The sequence below is a fragment of the Aptenodytes forsteri genome, unplaced genomic scaffold (assembly GCF_000699145.1).
Source record: "Aptenodytes forsteri isolate BGI_AS27 unplaced genomic scaffold, ASM69914v1 Scaffold8, whole genome shotgun sequence".
Classification (NCBI taxonomy): domain Eukaryota; kingdom Metazoa; phylum Chordata; class Aves; order Sphenisciformes; family Spheniscidae; genus Aptenodytes; species Aptenodytes forsteri.
This window is the reverse complement of record NW_008796218.1, coordinates 12,715,427-12,736,568: the sequence shown is the minus strand read 5'-3', so window position 1 is coordinate 12,736,568 and position 21,142 is coordinate 12,715,427. Positions and strand designations below refer to the sequence as shown.

General features: G+C 40.7%; 1 protein-coding gene across 1 annotated transcript in view; it reads right to left on the bottom strand.

Annotated features, from left to right (window-relative positions):
* LGR4 (leucine rich repeat containing G protein-coupled receptor 4) overlaps nucleotides 1-15,912 on the bottom strand; it is a 46,158-nt gene extending 30,246 nt beyond the window's left edge. Inside the window, exons 1-2 of the mRNA XM_019474507.1 lie at nucleotides 15,842-15,912; nucleotides 636-707 (exon numbers count right to left, since the gene is read on the bottom strand). Coding sequence (XP_019330052.1) covers nucleotides 636-707; nucleotides 15,842-15,903 — 134 coding nt within the window. The 5' untranslated portion in view covers nucleotides 15,904-15,912. The remainder of the gene's footprint in view (nucleotides 1-635; nucleotides 708-15,841) is intronic.
* Between the last annotated feature and the right edge of the window lie 5,230 nt (nucleotides 15,913-21,142).

Below are 21,142 nucleotides of genomic sequence, written 5' to 3'. Positions count from 1 at the left end.
TTCTGGGTACAGGTTTTTAAAACCCCAAACAACAGAAAGCTCTTTTTATCCTTAGCTATGGAAAAACAGTTGAAATGAATATTTTTATCTCAGAAAGAAAAACAGGATATGGGAAACAGGGCATACAATTCTAACTTTTTTTTATTAAAACTTTTTTCCTAGTAGTAAATCATTTTCACCTAAAGAGGCATCAAACTATGGAAATTATTTCTATCACTGGTAGGGGATGATTCAAAGGTCAAAGAGTATTTTAAGTCTCTGTAAGCACTAGTACTACCTGATCATGTCGGGGCACCTGATGGAGTGAGCTGAGGGGGTGGAGAACAACAAAAAGCTTTACATGTCCTTTTTAGAATTTTTCCTTCGCAGGATTCTTCTGCTACAAGATACACTTCAGAAGCAAGTGTTCTAATTAAATGAAGTAATTACAGTTTAGTCAAATTCACTGCTGCTCATCATCACCACTTACAGCAGGCTTTATTAAAAAAAAAATAATGAATGTAGGCGAGCTGTAATTTTGGGGGGGCCAGCAGAGAAAGGGGAAAAAAAATTAATCCAGCCTACCAGTAAACAGGCTGGCTGTGCACTAAGAAAGCATACTGCTAGCTATGAAGCTCTAAAACCCGATTACTTACAGAACTTTGAGTTCTTTCAACCCAGACAAGGCCTTCGGATGGATAAAAGAAAGGTCATTGCCAGCCAGTCGCCTGGAAAAAAATTGCAATAATAATTTCAGTCACAAAATTCAGTACAAAATACAACTATCTAACAAGGAAAATCACCAATACATCAAATCTTGCAAGCAGTTACGCATTTTTGCATCCGATTATGCCATATTCATGGTCTTCCAAGTTTGCATCAGTTATTTCAGTCATCGCGCATATTTTAACGACGAGAATGCATTACTCAGCCTCATGGATATACTTTTGCAAACATGCTAGAAAAAACACACCCCAGAACGATGAAGAATCTTCTTATGGTACTAGGTTTGAAAAGTTCATTTACCAACTATTAACATGATCCTCTGGCTTTCAGCATTGCTCTGCTGAAACACATGCTCTGGTACCCATGTGTTTTCAATCTATACAGCGATTTCTAAAGAAACTATGCAGTTAAGTAAAAATAGATAGATGCTAGTGTGAGGCAGGTAGAAGTTTCTATGCAAATCCCAAATGTGAAGATGATATTTGCAAGCAGGTGGTACACGTTCACGGTGGTGACACCTGACAGGATGCCCGCTGATATTACCAAGACGTAATCCTGCTAATCTTTCATGTTTTTGGTCAGCTATTTGGACAAACTTTTCAGAAAAGAAAACTGTTTTGGAGGAGGGAAAAAGGGAACAGGATTCTGAGCCGTACCCACTCTCTCTCAAGATGTGGCCGGTTTCAAACTTGGACTGCTAGATACTAACACCATGTGAAAACCACCATGATATTAAAAGTAATAAATACAGGAGACACTGCAGAAGACAAAGCAGGAAAGCAGAAACAGCCGCCAAAACAGCTGTTTTCAAATAGCTCATTTCCCCTTCCCCCGCTCCTTTTTTCTTCAACCTTTTTACCACTATCCTGACCAGCAGACCCTGTGTGGTCCAACCTTTGTTGAGCTGCTAATAGTTGTGACACAAGGTATTTTATTAAGGATAAAAGACAATAATGCAGAACACCTGGTAACCCATAGCTGCCAAAAGATGCCATCATTTCGGCAGAAGTATGTGCTTTCAGACTTGGTTTCATATCCAAGCTGAGCAAAAGCAACGTTGGAGAAGGTTGTACAATGAAATCATCTGGTGGAAATACTATGTACAATGCAGTAAGCCTTAATAATTAAAAAACACTCAATGTGCTTTAACAAAGGTTACAGACTATCAAAACCCACCTCTGCTGTTACAGGGCACTGTGAAGCAAGCCAGACACACTAAGGGGAAAATACTATCTCAAAGAGGTAAATGAAGGAAGTAACGAGAGCATCATCTAAAGTATCAGCTTGCCAGAACATATCAACATTATTACGTTTTTATCTTAGTCTCTATTTCTAACTACATAAAAGAGATTACCCAAAACATTTGATACCTACATAAATCTGCTTGCAACAGAATTAATGACTTAATAAAATGCTGCCTGATAGAGGGGATGCTAGTTATGTTTATCAAATCCATTTGTCAAAGGTAGATGGTTTTATTTATAAACCAAGGGAGAAGAGGACAGCTTCTCATGAACACAAAGGTGACAGCAGCAGCAGATACTACTCGGTTTTAGAAAACTGTGTTACTATCATTTGTGAAAGTAGACCTTGGTATTTAGTCCCTGTGTTCTCACACACACCCCAATTGCCATAGCTATGGCTCTGACATCATTACAAGCATGCTTAAATCTCAACTTCTTCCATCTTAAACAAAAAAAAAAAAAGACATCTCCTGACTGCTGAGAAAAGTTTGTCTGCATGGCTTGTGTATAACCAAACATCTTTGAAACCAGAAGAAAAATAAAAAGAATCAATGTATACTTATTCTTGAAATCTCCTGCCTGCAAACAACCTCAGGACTTCGGAGCTGTGACATGGTTTTTCAAATACTTTCAATTTTTAACATGAATGAAAAATTCCAGATGGCAACTCAACACTCCCTTAAAATTCATTTTGTTGTCAGTAGCTGCCCGAATCAACTGCATTAACTTTATCTGGGGGGACATGGAGGGAGGTTTGCAATATTTCATGGCTTTCTTTTGAACAATTTCATAAGAAGTTCACTGTAAACAGAAAGAAATATTGATTAAACATGCTGGGTCTCTACAACAGAGGACCAGTGATCTGCAAAACACATGTTTATTTTAAAAAGTGTTCAAAACATCAAAATAGAAATCCTTAAATCAAGCAAAATTTAACTGAGACTATAGCATGGAATTATTTTGGCACTCAAACACTACTAGTTGATGTTGATTACCTACCACACGCTTCAAGAAGAGGCAGCCCTGCTAAATGTGCGTCAGGCAGCTCTGGCTGCAGCTCTGCCAAGGTTCCCTGTTAAACGGGCTGGTGTGCAGCTTGTCAGGCATCTGCTGTAACTTCTCCCTCCCCCCGAAGAGGCTGGGGATTATGATTTGTTTTAAAAAAGCTAAACTAAATCCAGTTGAATAGCCTCCCCCAGTCTCACTGAGTGTCACTAACACAACCTACAGAGCACTAGAAACAAAATACAGCTGAGCCAGAGCAAGGCTTGCGTGACTTCAAATAGCAAGACTTCGCCTGCCTCAAGGCAACTCCTGTTTATTCAGCCTTTTTGCAACCAACAGAAAAAAAACAACCTGCAATCCATTACATTTCCGTTTCTCCTCCATCTGGCAACCTTCCAGGAAACAGGATACAACTAGCCAAGTGTGCAAAGGCTTTACTAATCAGTTTGCCAAATATACATTTATCATTCACGTCCTAGCCTTGGGGAGCATGGCTGCTCCTTAGGAGGTTTCAACTGCAGCTCTCCAGCAGGCAAAGACCAACATATCATACGCTGCTCTCAACATGCTTCCCTCTGCTGCAGCATGCAGCAGCTGGGAGGATGGAAAGATTTCTCTTTACATAAGCAGGTTCATTTTAAAGAGAGAAACGAAAAATTAATAGCATGTAATATAGCACACATACAGCATATAAATGAAGACGTCACTGAAATAGTCCAGTCAGGTTTTCCACGTTACCTCCTTTCAGCATGTCTTAAAAATCATCACATTCAGATTTTCAAATATAATGTTTAAAACAATTAAATATTTAAAAAGCACCTCTGTTTCCCTCTTTCTGTTTCTCGCACACACACAGTAAATGGGCTAAGGAAAATCACAGCTTTACCAAGCCCCAAACTCCAGCACAACAGAAAGGAAGGAAGCTTCATCTCCTTGCAACAAGACTCACTAACCTGCTTGGGACCGGCCCATGGTGGGACAACTCCACACTGCTATGAAGCTACCTGAAGGCAGTCCTACATTTACACTATCGAGAGCCGAGTACCCATCCGTCCCTTCATTTTGAGTGGAAAGAGTCTCAGAGACCTGGTCTGAAAGTCCATCTATAGTTACTGAGTCAAGGCACATCACCGTTGGTTAGAGCTCTTTTTCCAAAAGGCAGAGCACTGTAAAACAGATTCATCCACAAAGACAGTAAAGACTTAATTGAACAGACGATTGTAAAGTGCCCTGATATGCTATAGGTCACAAAAACTTAATTTGCTGTCTTTTACTTCTCAAGATACGCAGACACAGCAGCAGGCATCATCTGAAGTGGGGTGTAAATGTGTATCACACTGACCAAAAGCTTTCCTGCTAACTCGATTGCGACTCCCCTTGTTTGGAGACAGCAGAGTTACACCTTGGAGGCTTCTACAGTGGAATCACAGTTGTAATGTGTGACCACATTAGTATCTTTCTTCTAGGTTGGCAATCCCCTGTAATTGCTTGGTATTGAAAACTGTAGTCCTCTATTTTTACTTTAAAAAAATAAAAATAAAAATTGAGTGTTTCAAGGGGACAAAATTTCTGCAAATTTGGACAAATTCAAAGAGACAAAAACCAATTTCAGCATAGCAGGATAACAGAGTAGGACACATGGAGGACAAAATACTTCTGCTATCCTGTCATATATAGGTGAGCAATACCCTCTAACCATTATTTTAAGTGGCACAGTAAATGATCTCCAGATGTAGAGGACACGTTGTCGTTATTACAGAAATCAGGATACAATCTGGCTGGGGAATGATCTTCCACGGTATCTCATTCCCAGAATACACAGCAAGCATAGTTGCTTGCACTGAAACTCCTCTGAAAGCAGCAAAGACTGTTTTCTCTCTTTTGGGAAATTAAAACTTCTACAGTTATGGGTCTGGCAACCCGGCTGCATGTTAACTGAGCCAAGTTAATCACTGGTGTCACTCCAAAATCAGGGAGGATGTCCCAGGGATACATTTTTGTCCCTAACAATTAAAACCATCACTCTCATTTTGACAGGATGCAATACAAACTTCTTGGAAACCTCTCTGCTTGCCTTGCATCCCAGATGGTGGTGAACCTCAGGTTACTTAAGCAAAGAATTAGGTCTCCTTCTGTCCTTCTGAAGATCCTGGGCACATACACAAAGTGTTTTTGCTGTGTTTTTTTCTTTCCTTTGGCGGTATTCTGGGATCCTCCTAACCTTATCTGTCCATCTTGTCTCTGATAACAATACATTGGCTACTTTTTCCATGGATCAACTGTAATCTTACTTCCTCACTGAAAATTCAAATACTGACACAGACTGCAATCCTGACGTCATAATAAATCACCTGATATATTAGTTTTATTTCTACATTAGCTGCTTTCTGGTAAGACCCAAGACCTAGTCAAGTCTGAACATTCCACAGTCGCCTTCAGACCATCCACCACTGGCTGTCTACCCACGCAACACCTCCTTTCAGCTCTCCCAACTTTTACCTACCTATTTTCATCCCATTGGAAAATATTCCATTGCTTCCCCACTTGCATTTTAGCAATTTCTTTACTTTTTTGCTGTCTTGCATCAAACTATTCTGCCATCCTTAACATGCCTGTCCCTAACATCAACTTTTTCAGGGTTCTTTGTGCTTCCCACACAAACTTGAATTTTACTTCATGTTCTCCTGCAACAGAAGTAACCTTTGAAAATGACTTATAGACACACCTGCTGGGTATCATAGATTAAATTTTCTCAAACTTCAGAAAAGAGCTTCAGGTTCCACTTATTCCAGAAAAGCAGCCACTTTGGAACAGAATTCAGTTTTCTTAACAGATGATGCATAGTTATGTGCTACAATTTATTCATCCAGGTTTGAAGCTTTACACAGGAGGTACAGCCATTTGCAGGAAAATACCAGGGGCTCGCTGCTTCCCCTGTGCAGAGATCCCCTGCCTGGCGAGGGCACATGCCTGCGCAGACAGCTCCTACCCAAGCTGGGCAGCTGCAGAAGGGGACGGGCTGATAAATGGAAGCCTTATCACCAGACTAAACCTTGCTTTGCTTATCTGTGATTAGCAAACAGCCCCTCTGGGACTTTTGTCAGCTGCAGCCTGCTGCACGACTGTGAAGCCAATCAATAACCTACAGATTACTCCCAATTCTTCCACGCCAATCCAGCATAACTAAATGGATACTTTATTCTGCTGCTGCTAATGGAAAACGCATTTGTCCCCTTCTCCTTTTCTTGCAGTAGTTTCAGTATTCTACAACCTCAACCGCTATTTATAAAATCGTGAGTATGTAAGCCAGGACACATCAGGACTGAAAAAGGAAGTCTGTAACTACAACCAGCACTGAAACTGCACCAACTCCATCCAGCTCAGCAGGCACTTCTCATCCTAAGACTTCCCTTTCTAGCAGTTACAGCTTTCTCAAAGTTATACTGACCTTCAAGGTACTAGTTTGTTTTCAAAATGCATTCCTTGTCTAAAAACTTAAAATGTCTAAGTAAACTAAACTGACTGATTAAAAGAAGTCTAAAGCCTGTCCATAAGTTCTACTGTTAAATTGTCAGCAAAAGTCACCAGACAAAATATGGCTCTATGATATTGCTTTTCATGGACTATCAAAGAATACTTATATTTTTTTCTTGTTAACAGGAAAATAAATGATGGATTTTGAAGCAAGCAAGCATTCCCATCCATGCAAAATATACTCTATCATTCAATTTGTAAGCAGTATCTGTACTGGGGCAAGACCTCCTTGAAGTAGAGCCCACTGGCTACAACACATATGCGCTGTAGGAAACACATATAACCTAAAACAATTATTATACAATATGAGGTGTTGAAGCAAGCTGTCTTTGTAGTCCCAACTAGTATTCTCCAGCAAAACAACAGAAGTTTGCACAAATTTTCTAACATGGACATGTCTTAAAAATAAGCAACAATATCGTGTCGTCTTGAAAATTGGTAACACCTAGTCTACAGCAGTAATGACAAGTTGTTGCAGTATGCAACTTTGATTCCTCTTACCTCCAAAGCAAAAAGCAGAATACGTTTTATAAAATACACCTTCTTCTCCCTAACTGCCTTTGCACATCTTGCACTGTGTCGTGATACCTTTCCTTTGCTCTACCATAGGCCAGGTAGACCTCTCCCTCAATGGCTATTTCAAGGCACTCGGGTGAGTCTGCATATGCTTATCTAGGTTCTGCCACTCTCGATTTCTATTTCCTTCTAATTTCTCATTGCACAAATAGCAATCATTACACATGCCATAGTGTTTACTGGAGAAGGAGCTACCCAAGACAAATATCCCATGTTCCTCACCGTGATGCACAAACCTAAATATTCCAGTGGCAGAGTAGCAGGGTGCTGGGTGGCTTTCAGGATTTTATTTCTTCTTCCTGTACCCTCAAAAAGCCATGTCTAACATTAACTTATCCTTTTCGCTATGGATGCTGAGAGATTGGGGGCACTTAGCTGTGCTATGGGAATGACTTCCACAGTGATGAGCCAGCTGCTGAGAAAGCAGAGGGGGAATTGTGGTTGACAGCTCCAGTTCAGGGGGCTCCACCACTCTGAGAGGGATCTGTGGATTTGATACCGACTTCACCACGGGCCAGCGCAGAGAGCGGCACGCGAGATAGACAGGCTCTCTGCTGCCCATGCAGATCTGCAGATGGGCTGCTACACTGAACTGACAGGAACTCTTCCAGCATCAGTATGCTCCTTCCTGGCTATAGATACGTTTCACTTACGTAGTCTGTAAAGCAGACACACAGAGATGAAAGTAACCAAGCTCAGTTTTGATCAACTGGGGTGCAACAATTAAATCAACTATAGATTTGTGCTTTTAGCAGATAGTCCTATTTAGATGCTCAGAAGGTATCCAAGATCATGAAATATATTGATGGTTAGACATGAGAGAGTGGAAAAAATGACTGTTGAGATAGTAAATTCTCAAAGTTGCTTCAATCTGTCCATACAGGCTGTTTCTTGCCCTGGCATTTATTGGCTTTCCAGGCATGGGATCTTTTGAATGACCATGCATCTAGCAGGTGACGCTGCAAAATGTGGAAGTGGATTAAATCTACGTATATTTGGCAATTAAACCTCTGTTACCAGTTTTCTAACCACTTCAGATACATACTGGGTAAATACAAGACCCACGTTTTGTAGACACCTCCACAATGAATGACCTTAGAGAAATGGGCGTAACTTTCAATATGATTCTTTGTTTCAGATTTAGGTCAACTGTTAACTTTTCCCCAGCTGAAAAAAAAAAAGCAAGTATTTTATCAGAATCATCTAGAATTTTACTTTTATATAGGAAAGGCAGGAAAAGAACTTTACATGAGTACAGGTTACTACTTCTGTGCCAGGATAAGATCTGCCAATGCTAATTAGGCAAGAGTACCTCAGTACTCACAAAAAATATACCAAAATACAACCACCCAAGAGGAAAGGAGGTAAAAGAATGACTTAATTCCTCACCATGTCTTCTTACGGTAACATATAGTGTCATGCCGAGATACTATGACGACAGAATGCACTCAATTACTTTCTCAGAGTACAGGGATAATACATTTACCCCTCCAACATATAGGATTTGGTTTTTCCGCTTTTCTGTCTGAATATCTAAGGCTTTTGTGACTCTTCTTGAGGCTTGAGCCTGGAACTGGCTGCCTGCTCACTTGCACACGTACATCTTTTGTCCCACACTCCCATTCCTGAAACCAAAAAGAGAAGGTGGACTGCACGGTATGAGCACTGTTTGGGGGACTCTACCTGGAGAGACCCAGCCTGAGAGCTTCTGAGGCTACCGCTCGGCCTCCAGAAGTTTCTCATCTGGTTTGTATGTTCAGACAGCCCCAACCTGGCAGCTCAGGCAGCATAATAAATTCAGGCTTGTAAGACGGGTCTTGAAGCATAACACCGAACAGTTCAGCCTCCAGGCCATTTAGCTAAGCCAGCTTCTGTGTGCATGCGCATGTGAAAATAATGTTGAACACTGAAACTCGAAGACGACAGATAAGGGAAAAAGTTTTGTTTCCCTCTAAACGTACTTGCAGCAGAATAACCAGTCTTGGGATCCTTATACACAACCATGCCAACTTTTGAAATTAACATGTAGAAACAGAAACTGGAAAGAAGCTTCCTCATCTTCTAAAAACAATGGAATTTACTGAACCTACTAGCATCTGTCCCCACAAACAGGAAAAATACGTAACTGTTAAGCACAGCAAGAACCTTCTAAGCTACAGAAATATTCTTGTATCAGCAGGATTGAAACTCATCCAGAATCAAACTGATTTAGGACTTGCATAGATAAGAAAACATTAATTAAACACAGGTTGGCCAACATGTTTTTAAACATCATTTAGCATCTAGTGCAGACCAAGTAGGTGATGTTTAAAAATATCTTAGCTGACTGTGGTTAATTCTACTTGGGAGTCTTTGCCTAAAGGGTTTGTCTTGACTAGAATTTAAAGGTGCAAGTTACAACACGCCAACACACTTTCTAAAGCTCCGGCACACACAAGGCAGCAAACATTTCTAATGTGTGCTAGCTGGTCAAGTCAAAGCTTAGGCTCTTAACTTGCTACCACACGTGAAACCTACACCTTGCATTTTCTTCATTAGAACTCTACCTCTTGGAATTCAAGCTGGAGCAACTGAGGAAATTACCTCCTCCAGCTGTTCAAATATTCGCAGCTGGCAGACGGATGAAGAGCACTCATCAGCTTCCAACCCAGCGTCAGACAGCTATTTTTGAAATACCAACAGAGGACGTCTACACTGGCTGTCTTTATAGGAAAGCAGCTGAAGAGAGCTCTTGGCGTGTTCCTCAGTCTCTGCTGGTGGGGCTGAATGAACAGATATGGGGTGGTAACGTCTCCAATCGTACCAGCTAGTTTCACAAGAGGATGTTTAACCACAGCCTCAGTTACCGCATGTCGACTAACGCAAGGCATCAGGACAACTTTTCTCATGAAGATTCATCCTTACCTTTTCTACTCGAAACAAGCCCTTTGTCTCCAGCTTCCCGCTACAAATCCTGTGACTATTGACGTTTATGAAAGGGAAAGGAATTGCACCATCTCATCAACGTTCGCACGCTACCTTGAAAATACTATTTTAAAAGACCTAGCACTGAAGGACAAAAACCACCTTCCACCAAATGCTCCACAGCCAGGTGAGGAAAGACACTGCATCCCAAACTAACAGCTCAGCCTTGGTGGCCTTGGCAGAACTCCAAGACATGCCTTATTCATAAAACCGAAGTAATAAAAGAGACAGACACTCCCCCTCCCTCCCCAAGGATAATACAACTTGGTGCTGATGCAGAAATTAGAAGGAAGGGGACCATCTAAATTACACACTGAAATAGATACTACAAAAGCAAGCAGCTGTGACATTTCAGCCAGGTGGTCATCTTCAGCTGCAGTCAAGAGGAAAAATAACTCTAGACATTTCCCTTGCAGATACTTCCTGATTACAACCTTATGGCAAAAAACACCTCATTTTCACTGCCAGTATGCATTTTAATTAATCTTTATGTTCTTAAAATATACTTCGTCAATTAAAAGCCATGATCAGAGACTCTGGCAGCAGGGGGGAGGGGGTTTGAGATGTTTAAGCAGATCTCTTAGTGCTGTAATCAGCATGGATATAATTAGTCAAGCAAATTCTCAGTTGTACCATTTCTTTTCCTGAAAAATTACAGTTGCACGTGTGCTGTCTCTTGCTTGCTGTTTATTCATCTCAAAAAGTAGATTAGCATTGCCTTTCAGAAAAGAGAAAACTTTTATTGATCTAAATCTTCCCCTTATCACTTTATTTCCCTAACCATTTTCACCAGCTATTAAATAAAAACCTTAATAAAGTTTGCCCTTGACTGATAAAAAAAAAAAAAAATATCTGAGGGTAGCGTCACAGAAGAGAGACTGTTTCATATCATTTATGAACAAAAACCAGAAATACAACAGACCCTGGCATCAGCATACATCGGGAGGATAATCGAGCACTGCTGTCTCTTGGCGCCTTCAGGATTGATTATCTTCCTTGCAGTATTACTGGGCATGATATGGTCTTCAAAACCCCAACAGTCAGAGAGCATCCTCCCTAACCCTTGTTGGAGAAGGTCAGAGCCCTGCCCTGAGGCTGACCGGTTGGAAGGTGACCGGTGCTCCCCTTCGGACAACCGTGTGCTTGTGTAGGTTGCAGGCAACCTACAGACGGACAGCAGGACAGGTTGCTGTCCTCTGCCTTCCCACCAGCTCTCACACAAACCCGCAGCCAGACAGCCAAAACCTTATCATCTAAACCTTACCCATCAGTGCAGGGTAAATAAGACAACAACATTTTAAAAGGTTAAGAGTGGAAATCAAAACAAGATTAAAAGGCCATTAAGTCAAGGAGACTTTTGCTTTATTCGAGTGGTTTGGGTTTCTGAAGCCAGACTGGAAAACCAGCCAAGAATAAAAATCATTTTGATTTGCCTTCCTTGATGAGAGAGTGTCTTTTTAATTAATCCAGCAGATCATTCACAAATATAGTGAATGGAAATCATATAGTTAAAATCCTTCAGACTGCTTTAGATAACTTTAAATATTAGAAGGAACTGCAACCATTTAGAAGAGCATCAAAACATAACACAGCCTGGCTCTTCCAGTTAAAAATTCACACTGGAAAATGGTTTCTGCTTTCTAAAAACACTGCATTATCTGACTATATTTCCCTCTTCTAGCTTTCTATAAATACTTTAAGGTGTGGTTAGAAAACTGTGGCCAAGTTCTTCAAGGATTTTTAGAGTCTCCATATCAAGTTCAGGGCTGCAGCATATTTACATTAACATTTTCTGGAGAATACACTTCATTAACTGCTGTGGCAAAACCCTTGGTGGTCTGCTCCTCACTGACTCTGACCATTGCCGTCTCAATCATTTGCAAATTACTTCCAGATGGGTATCAGTTACACAGAGATGGAGAATTTTTATAACATTTATAAATAGTGCATGAATCCTACAGACACATGATAACTGCAGTGACACGCACGATGAGGCTGTGAAGAGGGGCACGTGGAGCACATAACCCAACGGGTGGATTCTGCCCACAGACAAGCTGGAATCCCTTTGCTTGTACCTGCAAGTAATACTCAGGTAGGACACTATCTCAAAAGGTACAAAACCCTCAGATTATACCTGCAAATTTGATACTTCGCAGGGGAGTCAGTTCCCTAAACACAGCCATTTAGTGCCATTTCAGATGCCCTCTTCCACCCGGCCCCAACTGCCGCTCCAGGCGGCCATCGGTCTCCCATTTGTGTCAGCCCTGCCAGTCTTGTGCAGGTGTCTCGGATAACCCAGCACATCTGAAAACGGCACAGGTGCATACACTTGAAGCACCCGGGTCGCTCCCCCTTCGGTGACATAGAAGGCACCTTTTAATCGAGCAGCCAGCTTTTTCAAGTCTGGTACGCTGCTTCCCCCCCCCCCCACCCGCCCCCACCTGCCGCTCCAGGCGGCCATCGGTCTCCCATCTGTGTCAGACCTGCCAGTCTTGTGCAGGTGTCTCGGATAACCCAGCACATCTGAAAACGGCACAGGATGCATACACTGAAGCACCCGGGTCGCTCCCCCTTCGGTGACATAGAAGGCACCTTTTAATCGAGCAGCCAGCTTTTTCAAGTCTGGTACGCTGCTTCTTTCAACTTTTATTCGCTAGTATTCATTTTAGGACTCGGAAAACGATCCTCTGATGTCTCTCCAGACTACCAAGTAATTCATTGCATTAAGAAAATGACAACCCCCATTTTAAATTACTCCTACTGCATTTTTTAATGCCATACTCTCTATACGTGCACTGCATAAGACTCAGTTGCCTACGTAATACATCTAATTGCCTCCCATTTACATTCAATTAAATTCTGTGATACTATTTTGCAATATTAATTAACTAAGTCTGTCAGGGGCTAATCGCCCGGAGCATTTGACAAACGGCAGAGGTAGAGCATGGTATAAAGAGAAAGGTGTCTGGGGCTGTCTCCTGGATGAAGAGCTACTAGAGTCTGTGGTGGTGTAGGTACTTACTGCATTCCCATTAAGTCTGTGGGATTTTCATTTGCTTTAGGCGTGTAATTCTTGGGAAAAAAGTTCTAGATGGAAACGTCACTTCTAGCACAGATTTCAACACCACTTTGCTTTAACTCTGTCTCTTTTTCTTTGGCATGGAACACCCAGGTTTCTGTGCTGAAAAAGCAAATTTGCTAGTGCCTGGCAGTCAGAATTTGGATCTGTTCAACTATAAATAGAAGCCAGGAAGAAAGTTTGAAAATCATCTTAGAGTGGAGAGGGAAAATTGTGGTTGTACAGTGGGAAGTATGACAGTTTGTTTTTTTCTGTCCACAACCAGCAAAAATAAAAGACTGAAAAATTTCTGTACCTTATCCCAGAGAGAAAAAGGAATGAGCAGAATGAGGCAAAAACGTGTCACATCTGGTGCTGGTCATTTCTATTGAGGGAAGCTGCTTTTGTTCGCATCTACTTTAGTCTATTATATTCCCTCTGGGAAGAACGTGAACTGAAGCAAGGGAACCTGGAGTTGACTTGTGCACAGATGACCATAACCAGGTCTTTACAGAGAAGGAAGAAACCTTCCTCATTTCACTGCCAGTGGGCATGGCCAGAGCCTCTACAAATAGGCTTCAAAGTCAAAGCAGGCTGCTGCTGCGAAACATTACGAACGACTCACAGGTCTCGGTTAATGGTTTTCAACTGAGAAGTACTGTACATAGATACTGCCTACTTATGGCTCTGCTCTCACGGTCGTTTTCCTGTCTTTCTGCATCCGTGATAGCTGTTGAATTGGAGAGAGTTTTTCTTTTTAATCTTTCTGGAGATTCTCCTACCACTGCAGCTGTAGGAGGTAACTCGAACATAAAATGAAAACTGTATTTTTCCATTGTACTAAGGAATTATGACTGATTCTAATATGTCCAAACATTTGGCAAGTATCATTTTTACTGTAAAGTTGTTGGGTTTTGGTTGTGGGTGTTTTTTTTTTTCAGAAGTCGCTTTAACATATCAAGTAAGCATGCTAGGAATGATTTAAAGCTTCTGGGTGTTCACATATAATTCTGAGCTCAATGCTAGCCTATTTTTTTGCAAACTGAAATGCTGGAATTTAGGGGGACATTGATGTACACGTAGCAAATGGCTCTTAGGCCATAAGCACAGCAGATGATGGCTGAAGGCTCTGCCTTTTCTCTTTACCTCCTGACACACCCCAGGGTTTATGGAAGTTACACAATATGCACACCCACCACTTAGGTTTTATTGCTTAATTACTTATAAGGAAAAAATGAAGTCTCCCACAGTCACCTGAAGTTGGGAAAACAGAATTGTTTGTTTTTTCAACTTTTGGTGTGAAATATGATTATAAAGAATTTGGAAAAGAGTGAACTACAAATATAGTTTAACAAAACAACACACAGACATACTGCAGCACATATTATAAAGCACATAAGGAATGTTGGCTAGTATATATTCTGAGCCAAGCAAGCCTCCCCAGACCTCTCATTATTTTTTTTTAATTGACTACTCATGCCATAGAGCCTTTCTTAAATTGTGTCAATTACACGCAGGCACCATCTGAAGTCCTGGTAAATCTATTTTCTTTCATGAAGTATTCTCGACTATATTGCAAATTTAAGCAATACCTGAAATTGGAGGGAATAAACCAGAACCTGTAAAGTCAGAACAACACTTCCCTACTTCATAAGGTTTTGTCTGTTTGGGGAAATGAGCTATTCTTTCCCTAAGGTACATTTATTGAAAAATCTCTCAACACAGCACTCATAGTTCCAGTCTAGCCAAAGTCACAAATAAGGACAGCCATACTTTGTATTTTAAATGCTCTTTGATATGAGAAATGCTACTTTGACACTATGAAAATGCAAGCGAAGCAAAGCAAATTGCAGTGGTATTGTCTTATCTATTTCTTATTACTGGAAGTTCTCAACGCTCTCTGGCAAAGGTTGAACCATTACCCTCTCTTCATAGATAAGGAAACTAAGGCACAGAGAAGTCACTTGTCATATAATAGTACTTACTAAAGTAGTTATTGAAATTCAAAGCCTTCTCCCTGTTTATTGACTCTGAAACCCAACCTAATCCAGGGCTATGCTGTGAAAGGGTGCTTCAACTTTGCAAAGGCATCTCAGTTAAGACTTCAGTTCAGCAAAACACTGGACACATGAGTCTTAGTGCAGCTCGAGGACTCAGAAGTCCAAGTATCACCTAAGTAAAACCTAAAAAAAAAAAGCTAAAAAAAGAGTGGGACAAGAGGGAGATGGGAACTGGAGAGAGAATTTCTGCCAGAGAAACTAAGAACAAAAAGCCCTGTACCACAGAACTTGAATTTCTGATGCAGGTCAGGATGGGCTTGTGAGCGCTGCATCTGCAGCCTACAGGGGCAATGGGAGCAAGCTGCTCAATAAATGAAACAACATATATTTTATGGAACTTATGCAACAACTATACTGTAGCTCCTTCGGAAACAATGGTAATTACACACCTCGTGTTATCTTTGGATAATGCTGTAATTAGCATGTGTCATCACTGTAGCCATGATTAAAATAATTACCATAAAAAGTCCCTTGTAAGTAGCATTTACTGTTCCGGTTTCCAAACATGTACAGGATTTTTTTTTTTTTAAAGTATAATTGCCTTCTCTGTTCACAGCTCAACTCAACACTATTTCTTTCCCCACCCGCCTTCCACTTTACGCAGCCATCTGATGTTGCAGCAAAACTTTAAGATGTTGCAGCAAAACTTAACGTGTGTTGTTGCAGCAAAACTTTAACGTGTGTGAAATACTTACAGCTCTTCCAAGTAGGGAAAGTTCTTGAACGCATCCTCTGGTAGCCTTGTGATGTTATTCATGCTGATATCTCTGGAAAAGAAGAAATACAGATTTATCAATAAACAGTAAGTGATTTTTACACTGTAGGAAAAGGAAGAGAAAAAAGAAAGCCTAATCAGATGGTATGATAACAGAAAAAAAAAGTTCTAGCATCACACAGTAATATCTCTTTCCAGAAATTTGCATGTTAAACTTTCAAAGCACAGTAATTTGAGAATCCAGTCACAGCAAAGACCTATATAATGGAAAGTTGATAAAGTTTTCTGACACCTCTAAGCAAAAAAATGACTGTGAAACTACAGGGTATGCATATATGGAAGAGGCTCTACAGTACTGTTATCCCTGGTACTAATTTTTACCAACTTACACATGCATACAATTTTAACACAGATGATTAAGACCGCTCTAAAACCACAGCATACGAAAAAAATTAAAAAGATTGTGACCACCCACCACGCAAATTTTCATCCCACAATGTCTTTAAAAAACAAGAATACATGCATTGGGACTTAATAAAGAGCTTCTGGCAAACATGGCTTCTGGAACAACTGACAAGAATAGCAGAAACATGTCCTAGCTCTACCACAGTCATTTTTTTTTTCTACAAAACCTATAGAAGTCCTCGAGGTAATAGTTTTAAGCAGATTTCATTCTCAGTCCGTGAGCAGAGACAGGCCATCAGCAAGTGCTTACATGATAGGTATGCAGACCTGTTCAGCTTTTTTCTTTCAGAAAGAGCAGTAAGTGGCAAACTTGGTGCCATCACCTCAGTTCACACCTACATAACCATCACAGATAATCCAGTCCTAAAGCAAGTTATTACTCAATGTGAGTAAAAGTAGCACGAAAACAATTCAGTTTGATAATTAAACTAATAGCTGCCTAACAATTTATGACATAACCCAAGTTCTCACTTTCCACTTGGTTACTGCTTTTTTTTTTTTTAATATGTAGTTTAACGAGCAATTCAGTGACTCGTTAGTACAGCCCTCCCAGCTTCCTTCTGCTTGCTGTCTTCCACACATCGTTCTCTAGCATCTATGTGCCACCTCCCCACATATTTTGGTAAAAAGCAAACAAACAAAACCAAACCACCCCTTCCATCTCACTGACAGTCAACAAGTACCACTGAAGCTCCTGCATGAAGATCTGAAGGGCTGGTGACTGCATGCAGGACAGCAGATTTTGTTTGCCACCTAAAAAGCTCACCTCAGAATAAAGTACCAGCCCCTGCCTACTGCTGGGGCAGATGTTCTTAGCCCATCCATAGCCACCACTGGTTTTCAACCATCTGCCTCAACTGGAATTATCACTTCTGATGAGGCAGAAAAAGGTCAATTTAGACTCTCCTTGCTATAATGGAATGGCACAAATCCCTGAAGAACCATTTTGCAGCAACAAAACCAGCCCCCTTGAGAAATTAAGAAGTTTCACGTTCAGGATATCTTCCATAGCTCCCACCCACGACAGGACTCGGTGCTGACCTTGGGAGGTTCAGAGTCAGAGCCCTAAGGGGAGCAAGGAGCATGCGGAGGGGTCGGTGCCACTTCTGAGGAAATGGTGCCTCGGGACATTTGTACCTTCTTTCATGCTGTGACTAATCAAATGCCATGTCAGTACCGTATAACCTACCAAAAATGTTGCAGCAGCTAATTAAACCACTTTTTTGCAAAGAGTGCCCACATTATTCGTCCATTTGCCAGACCATAATGTCTAACATAGCTCATTAAAAAAAAATTTCCTTATTTATACTGACAAAAGAATGCACTATATAAAAAACCCCCATGTTTACTGGGGAAAAAAAAAAAATTTCCCCCACAGCAGTTGACAACATCAACTGATGTCAGTGAATTTATGTTGAGATTAACAAGTAACTGGCAACTGTCTGCTGCCCCCGACGGAGCAGCACAGGCCCCCAGCCTCCACCGACGTGAACATTGCACTCCTACATTAAATCTAGATGCAATTGTTTCTTTAAACGAAATGTTTATTAAGTAGCAGACCAAAACTCCATTTCTCATACCCCAGTGTAAACCAAGAGAGTTACTCCTCAGCAGCTGTTAAGAGTATACTAATGTAACTCAAGAGCAATGGAGATCAAAATAGGGTTCAGCATGTACAAAACAAACCCAATTGTGAAAGATGACCGAGAAAATCCACTGCAGCATAACAGACTCCTTCACTAAGCTCCAGAAGGAGCTGAACTGGAGATGATTTATTTCTGAACGCCACAGCCTGCGTGTTTTAAGAGGTGCTTTGTATCTCAGCAGCAGCTTGGGTACCATGAGATGCTGCAGTTGCTGCGGGGGACGTTTTTCTTCTTGCGCAGAAAAGTAAATAAAAGTATCAGATACGTGAATCATCAGCTGTCTGCTCTACAGGAAACTGCAACTTTTATTCTCCCTACTCCCTATATACATTTTTCAAATTGTCATGAATACACGCATTTCACACATCCAGGCTAGTCCCCTCCCAGTATCAACTGGGAAGCATTTATGAAGAGGGCAGAAGGGTAAGAAGGGAGTGGAGACCCTACATGAATCCTAAGAAATAGTAACCTGTGCAAGAAAATCACAACTCTCTTAAAAGACTGTCCAGGTGATATATATATATATATGATCATATATATCGTATTAAATGGTGGTAGTAAAAATAGGTCAACAGTACATAGCATCAGAAAGTGCTTTATGAATGGCTATACATCACTGTCAAGGATTTTGACTGCAACCACATCTGTTGCACTACGTGATGGCTCTTTAGGACAGAAGTAGTAAGAAATCACATCTGTCTGAAAGCAACGGTCTTGAATCTAGAGCTATAAATGCCTGATTTTCAGAAGTGTCACATGCAATCCTAAATTAAGTCAATGGAAATCATGTAGACAGACAGCATGGCTGACATCCAAATTCTACACAATTTCTGCTTTCTCTGGGATCTGAAATTAGCAAAGAATGTTTTTTGCCTGTAGCTCCAAGTGTTAGCAACTACAGTTTTAACATGGGGAGTAGACTCTTTGGGTGTAAGCATGAAACAGAACACCTTAATAATGAAGGTTTGAGAAGCATCGTCAATATCCACAAATTCTACTGACATTTATTTTCAGTGAAACTGCACTTATATAACAAAAACAGGCACAAAGATGCATTGCAATTCTGTCTTTAGCATTATGATGTGAATCTTCAGGGACTGCTTATCACGACACCTTGCTAAAAAGCTGGAATTATTACAAAGTTTCTGTATTTGCCTTCATTACACATGATAGTAACTCCTACTCAGTAAATAAGCCAATCTTTATAGCACTGATTCGCAGACTTTGGGGAACATCAAGACACCAACTTTCAAAGTTTCTTAATGACCACCATACAAGTTTTTAATCAAACTAAAATTGATTTAAAACATGATGTAAAAGCAGTTCTGCTGCAGAAATCACAAACTGACTGCCAGTGCCTTACCAATCAACAGACTTGGGTAGGTCACACTTCGAAAAACTGCTAGAAAAAAATTAAGTTTCAATGTAAGGGATGAGAAGGTCTTCAGTAATGTTATCTGAAGTGCACTATCAGCAAAAGAACAATGAATACAGAAGGAAAAAACTACAAAGAAATGTAGAAGCCACAAGAAACTTGGTTTTATTTTTTTAAATACATAAAATTAATATTTTTTTTCCAGTCTCCAGAACATCCTCAGTCAAAGAGTGAGTTCATGGGCACTATTTGCTGGTAATAAAATATTAAGTAGTTCATGAGCTTCAATGCAACCGTTTACAAACAGTATTAGCAAACAGATACCCGTATCACTAAAGTTAGATGAATTAATAACCACTCTGTAAAAATTGTGTAGTCTCATGGGCACTATTTGCTGGTAATAAAATATTAAGTAGTTCATGAGCTTCAATGCAACCGTTTACAAACAGTATTAGCAAACAGATACCCGTATCACTAAAGTTAGATGAATTAATAACCACTCTGTAAAAAAATTTGTGTAGTCAGTTTGGAAGGTGCTTTTAATAACACGTTTTATAGGAGAACTACAACAAAAATGGACTAGCACCCTATATTATGACAAAATAATGGCAGATACTCCCAAAAAACCACTGCCCAAAACAAAAATAGCCCTTGCCAACTTTCTACCGCTTTTATTTTAGAAAATATTCATTTTACTATTTCTATAACTTCAAAAAACAAATCAGTGCATGCAGAATCAAGGAGGCTGTCCACATAATAAGGATAAAATATTACTACAGGCCTTGTATACGTCAAAGAAGTCTCCACTGAGAAGCTGCCCTACTCCACATGTTCCTCTGCCTCTACCAGAAAGACCTCAGGCCTACGAGCCCAGAGCTCATTTAAGGTCCTAATATATAAAATGAAGTTTTAAGAACGAACAAAACGAATACCTAAGAGCACTTTCCCAACCTCTAGCAGTATCCACAGGAATGATGCTATCACACAACAGAAGGATCATGTCAGCAGTTGCCTGATGCCCCATTTCAGCAGGACTACGCTGAAGGTCCCGTTCTGGATCAGGTTATTATATCCAGACGTAAGTCCCCTAAAAACAGCACAACACCTACAAACCTTTCGATCGCTACCAAAAAAAACCAACCTAAAAAACTACAAACAAAACAAAACACCAGAAAACCCCCACACTTGCCCTAAATTTTACTGGTACACTGAAGTTCAGACTCAGTATCCAAAAGGCTTATCCTAAATTTCTTGTTCTTTCCTCACTTTGCAGTATGATCTGTCAGCCCCAGCAACCTACAGCTCTGTTGTGAAATTAAACTCAGCCCCACACTTATATTTGGGATGTTTTCCCGGGGAGATGCAAAACGGACAGCTTTAAGAGGGAAAAGATGAGGACAGCGATGCCATGGTTTTACACCATAGATCCATCAGGAAAATGAACAAGAAGCCAGGGGTAGACCTGCACCTTTCAGCAGTTAGCCATTAACCCGGCTTATACGTACTAAGCAGCCAGGCTAAATCTTCGCTCGCTAACCAACTTTAACGGAGACAGGTCAGGGCGTGATCGGGCAAGGAGCTGGCATCGAAACTAAAATGATGAGCAGCCAAAGGTGGCAACCTCTTTAGCAAGAGGAGGCTGCATCTCGGGGATAACATGAATCACAGCCTTATAGTTACAATTAGTTTCGCCATTTCAGGTAGGAGAGATGTAACACCAGAATATAAACACAACCATGCTCCCTCCTACAGTGCTATTGCTGCCGTGGCTGCAGTTTTGAATGATGAATAAGGC